The 13,690-nt window shown below is 27.9% G+C and overlaps 1 protein-coding gene across 1 annotated transcript in view; it reads left to right on the top strand.

Moving 5' to 3' along the window:
- LOC119609546 (frizzled) overlaps nucleotides 1–11,974 on the top strand; it is a 70,996-nt gene extending 59,022 nt beyond the window's left edge. The window contains exons 2-4 of the mRNA XM_037964380.1: nucleotides 1,547–1,666; nucleotides 11,430–11,624; nucleotides 11,711–11,974. Of these exons, the coding sequence (XP_037820308.1) occupies nucleotides 1,547–1,666; nucleotides 11,430–11,624; nucleotides 11,711–11,944 (549 nt within the window). The 3' untranslated portion in view covers nucleotides 11,945–11,974. The remainder of the gene's footprint in view (nucleotides 1–1,546; nucleotides 1,667–11,429; nucleotides 11,625–11,710) is intronic.
- The last annotated feature ends 1,716 nt before the right edge of the window (nucleotides 11,975–13,690 follow it).

Genomic DNA, 13,690 nt, shown 5'->3' with positions numbered 1-13,690 from the left:
GTTCTAGTTCGTTCTAGTTCTGTTCTAGTTCTGTTCTAGTTCTGTTCTAGTTCTGTTCTAGTTCTGTTCTAGTTCTGTTCTAGTTCTGTTCTAGTTCTGTTCTAGTTCTGTTCTAGTTCTGTCTAGTTCTGTTCTAGTTCTAGTTCTAGTTCTGTTCTAGTTCTGTTCTAGTTCTGTTCTAGTTCTGTTCTAGTTCTGTTCTAGTTCTGTTCTAGTTCTGTTCTAGTTCTGTTCTAGTTCTGTTCTAGTTCTGTTCTAGTTCTGTTCTAGTTCTGTTCTAGTTCTGTTCTAGTTCTGTTCTAGTTTTGTTCTAGTTCTGTTCTGTTCTAGTTCTGCTCTAGTTCTGTTCTAGTTCTGTTTTAGTTCTTTCTTGTGGGTTATGGAATTTTCCTTTAAAATGCTTTCAACAGCATAAAATTACTTTCCCTTTTAATTTTCTTAAATTCTCATTCTCTGGCTTTCTATTTCACAGACATAATTTTCCATCCAAAAAATTTTTTTTTTTCAAATTGCTTTTAACCTTCACTTCTAACATTTTACAAATAATTTATACACAGTTCGCAGACTAAAAATTACACTGAAACCCCTCCAGTTATATTGCTTTAATATTCGAAAAATAGAAGTTGGGGAAAAATACTAAAATATAGACAATGCTTTTCACTTTCTTAAAATCTAAGGGTGAAAGAACAAGAGTATTTTAAAATACGCATTTTTAACAAAATAATATTGCTTTTATATAGACTCATACATCTAATGCTTACATTACTTTTTCCGTTTCCTTGAAAGCAGCTTCTCTGTATATAACAAACGTTATTGTTGTTGTGCGTGTAAAACATCTTCTTTTTTCGTTTGATTTGAAAAATGAAGAAGAAAATTTAAAATTTTAATGAGCTTCGCTAGCGAGCTTTCTTTCAATTTTTATAGACTTACTCTCTGGTGCTTGTTATATGTATTATTTTATTTGTTGTTTAAACATGTTCGTGAGGGAGTTTGCTTTGCGATATTAGGAGAAGGAGAGTAAAGTACTTTAAGTACTATACTCCATTATTTGTTCACTGAACATATACAATTACAAAATTTTTCTGTATTTCAAACATCAACAATTTTGTTGTAGCATACATTAAGGCATATGTAGTGAATTCCATAACAGGATGTGACTTTTTTGTTGTTTTGTGTTTTATTATTGCAAAAGGTATAAGTACATGTGAGTGTAGATGTGAATTTATTTTCTTACCTGTAGGAAGATGAGGGAGGATTTTAACAAATATTACGCTTTGTTTGCTAACATTTCACAAAAGGAAGACAAATGTAATAAAAATTTAGATTCTTTATTTATTTTTTTCTTCGCTTCTTAACTAAAATATTATTTTACCTTAGTTCTTTTGTTGTTTTATCTACAATAATATTATAACTGAAATTTGTTTGTTAAATTCTATAGGATTGTCAATTATTTTAAAAGTATGTTATTTTTTGCTTTATTAACTATTATTTGATACGACAAGAAAAATCTTATTAAATTTTTTCATTATTTTTACCCTCTTTCTAGGATAAACGCGACTGTGGTGCTCCCTGTCATGCCATGTTTTTCCCTGAAAAAGAACGTACCGTTCTTAGATATTGGGTAGGCTCTTGGGCGGCCGTATGTGTGGCTAGCTGTTTGTTTACGGTAAGTTCTCTATATTTAAGTTAAAAACCGAATTTTTACACAATTATCGCTAGTAAAAGCTGAAAGCTTTTCAAAAGCTTTTAATAAATAATCAAAATTTTTAATTTTTTTACTTCTTAACTTGATATTTCTATTAAAAATTTAATATTTATGAAAAATAAACAGAAAGCTTTTACTAGAGCTTTTGCAACTTTATTAAAAGCTTTTGAAAAATAATAAAAATTTCAATAAATTAAGTTTTTACCTTAAATATTCTGAATGTAAACCTATTTTTAAGCTAAAACAACAGAAAGCTCTTTCGGAAGCTTTTGTCAGAGCTTTTGAAATTTGTTTAAAAAGCATTTGTAAATATTAAAATTTTTACAATTACGTTTTTATATTGAATTTTCCAACTGTAAACCTATTTTTAAGCAACATTTACAGAAAGCTTTTACATTGAGGCAATTATTAAAGAAAAATATGCAAAATTTTCACTTTTACAATTTCTAAATTGCAATTTGTTTTAAAAATTTAAATTTTCAGCAAAAATAAGAGAAAGCTTTTTTCTTAGCTTTTCAAATTTGTTTAAAAAGCTTTTATAAATATAAAAATTTTTACAATTAAACTTATGTTTATTTGATTTTGTCACTTAAAATTAGCTTTTAAGCAAAATTTTAGGAAATATTTTTAAATTAGTAGAAACATTTTAAGAAAGCTTTTGAAAAGCTTTTTTTAATTTTTAAAATTTTCTTAAAAAAATGATATTTGTGATATTTTAAAGGGTATTTGCAGGATTTAGGGAAATTTTATGTTTTTTTTAGCCTTTTAAAAGTGCAAAAGCTTTTTTGAGAGCTTTTACAAAATAAGTGAAATTTGTTAAATTTTTAGTTTTATGATATTTTAAAGGGTATTTGCAGGATTTAGGGTAATTTTATGTAGTTTAGCCTTTTAAAAGTGCAAAAGCTTTTTGAGAGCTTTTACAAAAAAATGGAATTTTCGTTTTAAAATTCTTAATTAAATACAATTTTAGTTTACTATTAAAATTTTTACTTTAAACTGATACTTTTTCAACATTAGGTAGAAAATTTTAAAGAAAGCTTTTTTTAATTTTTAAAATTTTCTTTAGAAAATTATATATAAGGTATTTTAAGGAGTATTTGCAGGATTTAGGGAGTATTTGCAGGATTTAGGGTAATTTAATGTTATTTAGCCTTTCAAAAGTGCGAAAGCTTTTTGAGAGCTTTTACAAAAAAAAAAGTAGAATTTGTTAAATTTTTAGTTTTAAGATATTTTAAAGGGTATTTGCAGGATTTAGGGTAATTTTATGGTTTTTAGCCTTTCAAAAGTGCCAAAGCTTTTTGAGAGCTTTTACAAAAAAAGTAAAATTTTTTAAATTTTTAGTTTTTTATAAAATTTTTGACTTTTAATCGATTTATTTCACTATTTAAGAGAAGAAATGTAAGAAAGCTTTAAAAAGCTTTTTTATTTTTTTTATACATATATCTTAAATTTACGGCAATTGTAGCATTTTTTAACCCAAAAACACTTGTTCCTTTCTTAAGTTTAAAATTGCCTTCATATTTGTTTCTTTACTTTTAGTTAACAAGTTGTAACTTGTCAACATTTTTTTGTAGTTTATGTAAAACATTTCAATTTTTATGGCATTTTTTACTAAAAGAAACTTATAAAATTGCTTAGACTACTTAAGCTATATAGTCATATCAGTTTAAATATTAAAACTTAATAATAAATTTATCTTATTTACTATTTTTTTTTCTACTAAAAGCTCTTGTACATGACAAGTGAAATAGATTGAGTACACTAGAGTTTTTGATATTTTTTTTTTTCTATTTTTTTTTGGGGTATAACTGCAATTTTTGGAGATAAAACCATGATATACAAATTTGCTGCATTAGGTAAAATTTGATATTTTAATATTTGACTACAGAAAATGCAAATGTTTTAGTCAGATGACAGACAGATATACTACAACTGTAGACAGAAACTTTTGACTACAAATCTTTACAAATGAAAATGAAAAAATCATGTCACAGTTACAAGCAAGAAAGGGACACCACTACAATCAACAACATGTTGATATAAAAATTGTTGCAAGTATTATGACCACTTTAGAAGCCATTTACGGCAGTTGGTCTGCATGTAGAAAACTTAAAAGCTTTTACATTATAAGAGACCAAAACCTTCCACTCTATCCTATTGTCATCATCATTATCGTTATGTACAATGATGATTAATGTTTAGAAACAGAAAACGTGATTTGAATTTCTTTTGTATTTTCCCCCTAACTCCTTCTCTTCCCTGTTCCTTATAATTCATGATAAATTACATTTCTTGATAATTTTAGGCCTAATAAAGGAAAAATATTATTTTCTTCTTTGTAATAACAAGAAAAACTTTTAGACATTCATTCATAAATAAATAAATTCAAATACAAAATTTTCTTCATAAATATTAATTATGTGGAAAATAAAAACATGCAAAGCTTTGTGTTATTTCTATTTATATTTACAGCAAATATTTCTAAAGTTTGTGTTAAATAAATATTAGTTGCAAATTTTATCATTTAACAGCAGCAACTGCAATCAGCACAACAACTACAACCGAGCACTTCGACATGAGATCACATCATTAAAACTTCATTTGTCAACAGCGGCAGACACACATCAATTGTTTTTTAACACCCAAAAGTCAAACAACAAATTTTTGTCACACACACCCATCAACAAAAAGTTTTAAGTTCATATAGACACCAACATGAACTATGATGCAGCCGCAGGCAAATAGGAAAGTTATAGGAGGCTAACAGGAGGTTAACCCAGCAAAAAATGTGTGGATAAAAGCTTTTTCAAAAACGTTATCTGTTTTTAAACTGAAAAGCTTTCTATATCAAATAAGCTTTAAGCGTTTTTCAAGCCTCAAAACGTCTTCTTTAGTCTCTAAAGTCCAAACTCCTTTAAGATTACGAAAAAAATTCATAATGCTCCAATTAAAACTGAAAGCTTTTATATTCTTAAAGCTATAAAGCTTTTTTATACACATTTCTTTTAAGTCCACATTCATAGCTTTTCTACAAACTAAAAGCTTTTACCTATTTCAAGCTTTAAAGCTTTCTTTTATAAGACCAAAAACCTTTATCATTACGAAAAAAAATCATTATTCTTCATTTAAAACTGAAAGCTTTTATATTCTTGAAGCTATAAAGCTTTTGTATACACATTTCTTTTAAGTCCATATTCATAGCTTTTCTACAAACTAAAAGTTTTTATATATTTCAAGCTTTAAAGCTTTCTTTTATGGGACCAAAAACCTTTAATTTTGCAAAAACAAAAAATCACAATTCATCAATTACAACTGAAAGCTTTTATATTTTTTAAACTAAAAAGCTTTTTTATATAAATTTCTTTGAAGACCATATTCTTAGCATTTCTACAAACTAAAAGTTTTTACCTATAACAAGCTTTAAAGCTTTCTTTTATGAGTTATTTGATAACTCCTCATTCTCATCTTTACAAATTCTATTACATTTCATGCTGAAAGCTTTTCTTTAAGTAAAGCTTCGCCGTTTCTTAAATCAGGCTTCTTTTCTTTTCACATTCATTTTACATTTCAGCTTTCCTACTAACAAAGCTTAAAAAAAGCTTTTATTAACTAAATTCCACTTTAATTTGTACTAAAAGCTTTCAGACTAGCACCGTTATACAGTTTTCTTAAATAGAATTATGTTTTCCTCTTATTCTCTGCTTCACTTTAAACTGAAAGCTTTTAACCTAACAAAGCTTTAAAGCTTTCTTTAGCAATTTAAATAGTAAATCATTATTGTCTATTAAACGTTTAACTAAAAGCTTTTATATAAAAATCATTTTTTAGTCCATTTTGAACTAAAAGCTTTCATACTAGCAAAGCTTTAAAGCTTCCTTTCATCAGATTTTAATGAACTCTCCTTATTTGTAAGATTATATCACATTAGTTAAGTAAAGATTTAACTAAAATAAAGCTTTTTGTTTGCCTTAATTGCTGGGTTTATCTCTCCCTAACCTTTAATCCCCCTGCATACAAGCTTTAACACTCTTGTCTGTGTCTTAATGATGCTTTTGCTACGATGATGTTTAGCCTTTTAACTGCAATTTTCATTTTGCCAAAAAATTTCCTATTTACAAAATGAACATGTTGTCTAAACACTAGGAAAATGTCTGGAAACATGAGAAAATCTAAAAAAGGAAAACTGAAAATGTCAACATTTTCATTTGCAATTATATTTTGCCATAAATGGCAAACAACATAAAAGGGCTGCAGATTTTGGAATTTGGGTTTTAAGGAGCGTTTAATGTAAAAGCTTTTAAATTTTCACACAAAAAAGAAGTTTTAAAAAAGTTAATGCATTTCCCTTGTAGGTCGTAATACTAAAAAGATTTTCAGATTTATAGATATTTAAAAATTATACAAAAGCTTTTGAAGAGCTTTTGTAAATTAAAAAAAAATATTTTCAATATTTTGAATTCTGTTTAAATTCAAAATCATTTAAAGCTTTTATGGAGCTTTGAATTAATGTTTTAAAGCTTTTAATTTGCTTTCAAGTGTAACATTTACAACAAAGTTCAATAATCCCCATTCCATGCCTTCCCTATGAACATTCCCTACAAAACCCTCGAGTGTTTTTCACTAGTTTTTCTTTACAACTATTTCCTTTCAAATGATTTCCCATTAATCTTTTTCCATTGACAAATGATGTTGCATGGGAACAAAATGTTTCGTTTAAATTTCTTTACTTTATGGCAAACATCAAATAAAAAAGCAATAAGTTTAATTTTGACAAATTGTTAAATATTTTTCAAAGAAAATGTACAAAGGAAAACATTTTTAACAAAACAATAAAATGTTTAACGAAAAAACGGCTAAAAACTCCCACAAATGTTTTAAACAAAAAAACAAAATGAAAACATTATGAAAATGATTTTCTAACTCAAGGAGGGACAGACAGACAGTTTGAATGAAATAATGAGTTTCTAAGTAAATTTTTTGTTAAGAGGCGTGCTGCTATAAACAGCTTGGTTCACAAAAACCAACAAAAAGAGGTGGTCAAAAACAAATTTAAAATAAATTTGTAAAAAAATCATATAATGAAGAAAAACACACAGACACAAAGCAATATTTAAACAGCAAATAAATAAACAATAGAATAAATTTAAAATAAACATAACACAACAAATTGTACATTTATTTTAGAAAAAAAAAAACAAGTAAATTTATGCAAATAAATGGTTTTGTAAACGATTTAAACCAAATTAACCCTCAAAAGTTTCGGGAGTAAAAATCTAACAACAGCTATAGTCTATGAACAAGACTATAGTTTGGACTATAGTCTAGTCTATAGTCTAGTCTATAGCCTCGACTATAGTCTGGTCTATAGTCTGGTCTAAAGTCTGGTCTATAGTCTGGTCTAAAGTCTCGACTATAGTCTGGTCTATAGTCTGGTCTATAGTCTGGACTATAGTCTGGTCTATAGTCTGGACTATAGTCTGGTCTATAGTCTGGACTATAGTCTGGTCTATAGTCTGGACTATAGTCTGGTCTATAGTCTGGCCTATAGTCTGGTCTATAGTCTGGACTATAGTCTGGTCTATAGTCTGGTCTATAGTCTGGTCTATAGTCTGGTCTATAGTCTGGTCTATAGTATGGTCTATAGTCCGGACCATAGTCTGGTCTATAGTCTGGACTATAGTCTGGTCTATAGTTTGGACTATAGTCTGGTCTATAGTTTGGACTATAGTCTGGTCTATAGTTTGGACTATAGTCTGGTCTATAGTCTGGTCTATAGTCTGGACAATAGTCTGGCCTATAGCCTGGACTATAGTCTGGTCAATATTCTGGTCTATAGTCTGGTCTATAGTCTGGTCTATAGTTTGGACTATAGTCTGGTCTATAGTCTGGACTATAGCCTGGACTATAATCAAGTCTATAGTCTGGTCTATAGTCTGGTCTATAGTCTGGTCTATAGTCTGGACTATAGTCTGGTCTATAGTCTGGACTATAGTCTGGTCTATAGTCTGAACGATAGTCTGGTCTATAGTCTGGACTATAGTCTGGGCTATAGTCTAGTCTATAGTCTAGTCTATAGTCTAGTCTATAGTCTAGTCTATAGTCTAGTCTATATCTAGTCTATAGTCTAGTCTATAGTCTAGTCTATAGTCTAGTCTATAGTCTAGTCTATAGTCTAGTCTATAGTCTAGTCTATAGTCTAGTCTATAGTCTAGTCTATAGTCTAGTCTATAGTCTAGTCTATAGTCTAGTCTATAGTCTAGTCTATAGTCTAGTCTATAGTCTAGTCTATAGTCTAGTCTATAGTCTAGTCTATAGTCTAGTCTATAGTCTAGTCTATAGTCTAGTCTATAGTCTAGTCTATAGTCTAGTCTATAGTCTAGTCTATAGTCTAGTCTATAGTCTAGTCTATAGTCTAGTCTCTAGTCTAGTCTATAGTCTAGTCTATAGTCTAGTCTATAGTCTAGTCTATAGTCTAGTCTATAGTCTAGTCTAGTCTAGTCTATAGTCTAGTCTATAGTCTAGTCTATAGTCTAGTCTATAGTCTAGTCTAGTCTAGTCTATAGTCTAGTCTATAGTCTAGTCTATAGTCTAGTCTATAGTCTAGTCTATAGTAGTCTATAGTCTAGTCTATAGTCTAGTCTATAGTCTAGTCTATAGTCTAGTCTATAGTCTAGTCTATAGTCTAGTCTATAGTCTAGTCTATAGTCTAGTCTATAGTCTAGTCTATAGTCTAGTCTATAGTCTAGTCTATAGTCTAGTCTTGTCTAGTCTTTAGTCTAGTCTATAGTCTAGTCTATAGTCTAGTCTATAGTCTAGTCTATAGTCTAGTCTATAGTCTAGTCTATAGTCTAGTCTATAGTCTAGTCTAGTCTAGTCTATAGTCTAGTCTAGTCTAGTCTATAGTCTAGTCTATAGTCTAGTCTATAGTCTAGTCTATAGTCTAGTCTATAGTCTAGTCTCTAGTCTAGTCTATAGCCTAGTCTATAGTCTGGTCTACAGTCTAGTCTATCGTCTAAACTATAGTCTAGTCTATAGTCTAGTCTATAGTCTAGTCTATAGTCTAGTCTATAGTCTAGTCTATAGTCTAGGCTATAGTCTAGTCTATAGTCTAGTCTATAGTCTAGTCTATAGTCTAGTCTATAGTCTAGTCTATAGTCTAGTCTATAGTCTAGTCTACAGTCTAGTCTATAGTCTGGTCTACAGTCTAGTCTATAGTCTAAACTATAGTCTAGTCTATAGTCTAGTTTATGGTCTTGACTATGGTCTAACATTTATGCCATTTTAAAGGTTAATATCTCTCCTCTTTAATTTACCCGATTGGGTGAGGTTTTTGGTGCGTTTGAACGAACGCGTTTTCGGCACCAGCCTTAAAAACAGCACATTTTTCTCCAACTTCAAAGTAGATTTTTTGAGCTTCAACATTTTTTATTGTTTTTATAATTGTACATTTTAAAAAACAATTTAAAAGCTCACAATTTCGGTTATAATTTTAACGCACTATAAATTATACATTTTTTTAATATTTCTGTAATTTACGACCAGGTTTTTGTTTAAACATTTCTTAATAACTCTTTTTCTGTTGGTTTTAGTATTTTATTTACATAATTTTTTTTGTATTCTCAAGTATTTTTTTTTTTGTTTTAAAAGTGGGTGTAGTTTTCTGTTGAAGTACATTTTTTTTTTGTTTCTCGCATTTTTGTTTTGTTTAAAAAAATTTGCATAAATGCGTAGTTTAAATAAATTATGCAGAACTTAAGTAATTTTTATACACAAGAAACGTACAATCTTGTAAGAGAAGAAATAGTACACTACTAGCTATGTCCCTTCTTTGTTTTCGTGCAGAGAAGAAAAAGTTAAAAAAATACAAAAAAAAAAAGTTTAGCTAAAATAAATGAGCTTTCAAGATGTGTTATGACAGCTGTCACAGTTTGAGATTTAATTATCATTTGACCATAAACTAACAGGGAAACACCTACGCAGTTGACAACTAAAGATACATAAAGAAAAAGTTTAAAACTGAAGTTAAAGTACTATTTTGAAATATTTGAATAAAGCTTAAAAAGCTCACTTAAATATGCCATATACTTCAAAAAGGTTGTTTTATTTATTATAAAAGCTTTTGGAAATTTAAGGAATCATTTTGGTATTTTAGGCTATTTGCGGTAAAAATAAATTGCTAGTTCTAATCAAATATGAATTATGAATTTATAACCTTTAAAAATTTAAGTTTTTATAAAAGCTCTCAAAAAGCTTTTTCCTATTTTTGTACTAAATCAATAAAAAAACCGCCCTAGTCGCCATTTTTCATTGAAAATCTATTTGTAACACTAAGGCATACTTTTTTGTAAAAGCTCTTTAAAAGCTTTTTTAAAAGTTAAGTGTTTTATTTTAAAAACATTTAAAAATAAAGTTATTTTAGTATTCCTTAAGAAATTTATTAAAGTATACACAAAATATAGCTTTTAACTCAACTTTTCATAAAAGCTCTTATAAAGCTTTTAGCTTTTTCAAGTGCTTTTTTCAAAAATATTTTAGAAATAAATGGAAAACTTTGTTTTGATTTCGAATTTCTTTAAAAAACAATTTTAACCCTTATGAATATACGTTGTTATAAAAGCTCTCAAAAAGCTTTTTGTTATTTTAAGTGTTGAGCTTTAGATTTTTACTCAAAAATAATTTATTTTAGTTTTTGTACCTTTTAAATTAGTTTTTATAATGAAATTAACATTTTTGGGCAAAAGCTCTACGAAAGCTTTTTCAAAAATTTTCAAGAAATAAATTAAAAACATCGTTTTAGCATCAAACATTATAAGAAATTTGTCAAGTCTTCATGATAATGAATTTTTATAAAAGCTCCTTAAAAGCTTTTTTGATTTTTATTTTTTTTTTTGATTTTTTATTTAATTTTTATCATTTATTTTAGTTTTTAACTTTTTAAATTAGTTTTATATTATGATTTTTTATAAAAGATCTGCAAAAGCTTTTTCATAATTTTTCAAGAAACAAATAAAAACCATCGTTTTTATAACGTACATTATAGGAAACAAAAAAAAAAACTTTAAGAAACAAATATTCATAAAAGCTCTCTAAAAGCTTATTTGTTTTTTATGAGCTAAACGTTGACTTTCTATACAAAAATCATTTTCTCTTTTATTTGTATAGTTTTAGATAAAATTTTTTGAAAAAGCTCTACGAAAGCTTTTTAAAAAATTAAAAAAAATTCAAGAAACAAATAAAAAGTATTGTTTTTATAACGTACATTATAGGAAACTTGAAAAAAACTTTAAGAAACAAAAATTTATAAAAGCTCTCTAAAAGCTTTTTTGTTTTTTATGTGTTAAACGTTGGCTTTTTATTTAAAAATCGTTTTCTCTTTTATTTGTATAGTTTTAGATTAAATTTTTGTAGTTTTTAAAAAAGCTCTCCAAAAGCTTTTTCAAAAATTAAAAAAAAAATAAAGAAAATTTTATTTTTGTTATCAAATATTATAAGAGACTTGTCTATACTTAAAGAAAATAATTTTGTATAAAAGCTTTCAAAAAGCTTTTTTGTTAGTTTAAAAAACTCTCCAAAAGCTTTTTAAAAAATTTTCTTAAAACAAAGAAACAGCTGTTTTTGACATTAAATATTATAAGAAACTTGTTTATACTTAAAAAAAAATAATTTTATACAAAAGCTTTCGAGAAGCTTTTTTTAATTTTTATATTTTGTTCTACTTTTTCAGGTCCTTACTTTCCTCATAGATTCCTCACGTTTTCGTTATCCCGAAAGAGCTATAGTCTTTTTAGCAGTTTGCTATTTGGTGGTGGGTTGTGCTTATGTAGCCGGTTTAGGAGCCGGTGATTCAGTATCCTGTCGCGAACCATTTCCACCACCAGTTAGACTGGGTAGATTACAAATGATGTCCACTATAACACAAGTAAGTTGAAGTAATTTATAAAATTTGTTCATTAATTTAAAATTTTTTTTTTTATTTTCTTCAAACTTATTTTTCTATTATTTTAGGGTCATCGCCAGTCAACCGCCTGTACTGTACTCTTTATGGCTTTATATTTTTGCTGTATGGCGGCCTTTGCCTGGTGGTCATGTTTGGCATTTGCTTGGTTTTTGGCTGCTGGTCTCAAATGGGGTCACGAAGCCATTGAAAATAAATCACATCTTTTTCATCTTGTAGCCTGGGCTATACCAGCTCTGCAAACGATTTCGGTTTTGGCATTAGCTAAAGTTGAAGGTGAGTAATAATTATAAGAAACAACAGAACAATGGAAATAAGAAATACATCTTTAAATAGTAAAACCATAAATTTTCAACTGACATTTAAGCCACACACCAGGGTTAAAAGGAAAAAGAATATAAAAAAATTTTAATTTAACACTTTTTTTCCCTAACACAAGTTTTTCTTACATATGAACTATTACTGCAAGTACTAGTTGGTGGTACGTAGTCTTTGCTTTTAGTTAGTTTACGGCTAAACTACAAAAATAGTTGTTGTAAACGTGACTAGAATTTGTTAAATTCTCACGTCTTTTTGTATTTGTTTTGTTTAGTTTTCATTTAAAATAAAAACTTAAAAAAACACTAAAGGAAATTAGGGGAAATGTGTTTAAACAAAAGGGGGAAAGTGATTCATATAATAAATATTTTTTTTTTTTGGATCTAGTGTTTAAAAAAAATTTATTTGTTTACTATAAAGTGTTTTTAAATAATTTTTGTTTAATAACAAATCACTCATTATTAATTCTCAATATTATGTCTAAAAAAGCGTGACGAATTTTTAATTTTTTTTTCAACCTCAACATTCTTTTTAAACAATATTCTTTAAAAACTTTAACGACAAAAAAAAAATATTTGCATAATTATTTAACATTTTCGTGAAAACTGCCCCCCCCTCTTTTCCACCAACTGTAAGTAAGTACTCCTACACTGAGCTTTTTTCGTTTAATATCTTTTCGTACTTTTTTGGTCTTTTGTCTTCTTTTTTTTGCTTTTGTACTTTATTATTTACTTACTTTATTAATATAGCTGGCTGGCAGTTTTTTTTAGCAGGAATTTCGACGTTGTCAGTAAATGTGATTTGAATAAAATTTTAATAAATGAAGACTTTAACGAGAAAAGCGACTACATGAAGTAATACTTTGTATTTAAAAAAAATTAAAAAAATAACTTGAAAAAAAAAAACACTCCAAAAAATCTAAATACGCGATTATAGTCTATATTAGACTAGACCATAATAATACACTAGACTATACATGGACTACAAACTATACTATAGACTAAACTGTAGACTGCTAAATAGACTAAATTTTTCACTCGGCTATATACTAGACTGTAGAATAAACTATAGATTGGACCATAGCTGACTATAGACAAAACTGTAGACTAGATTGTAGAATGAACATAGTTTAGACTATAGACTAGTATATAGGATAGACTGTAGAATACACTAAAGAATAGACTATAGATTAGGCTATAGACTAGACTATAGACTAGACTATAGACTAGACTATAGACTAGATTATAGACTAGACTATAGACTAGACTATAGACTAACCTATAGACTATACTATAGACTAGACTACAGACTAGTCTATAGACTAGACTATAGACTAGACTATAGACTAGACTATAGACTAGACTATAGACTAGACTATAGACTAGACTATAGACTAGACTATAGGCTAGACTATAGACTAGACTATAGACTAGACTATAGACTAGACTATAGACTAGACTATAGACTAGACTATAGACTAGACTATAGACTAGACTATAGACTAGACTATGGACTAGACTATAGACTAGACTATAGACTAGACTATAGACTAGACTATAGACTAGACTATAGACTAGACTATAGACTAGACTTAAGACTAGACTATAGACTAGACTATAGACTAGACTATAGACTAGACTATAGACTAGACTATAGACTAGACTATAGACTAGACTAGACTAGACTATAGACTAGACTATAGACTAGACTAT

Source organism: Lucilia sericata, unplaced genomic scaffold (assembly GCF_015586225.1).
Source record: "Lucilia sericata isolate MDLA Ls3-8-SP2 unplaced genomic scaffold, ASM1558622v1 Contig001002F_arrow, whole genome shotgun sequence".
Lineage (NCBI taxonomy): Eukaryota > Metazoa > Arthropoda > Insecta > Diptera > Calliphoridae > Lucilia > Lucilia sericata.
This window is presented reverse-complemented; position numbering and strand designations above follow the sequence as displayed.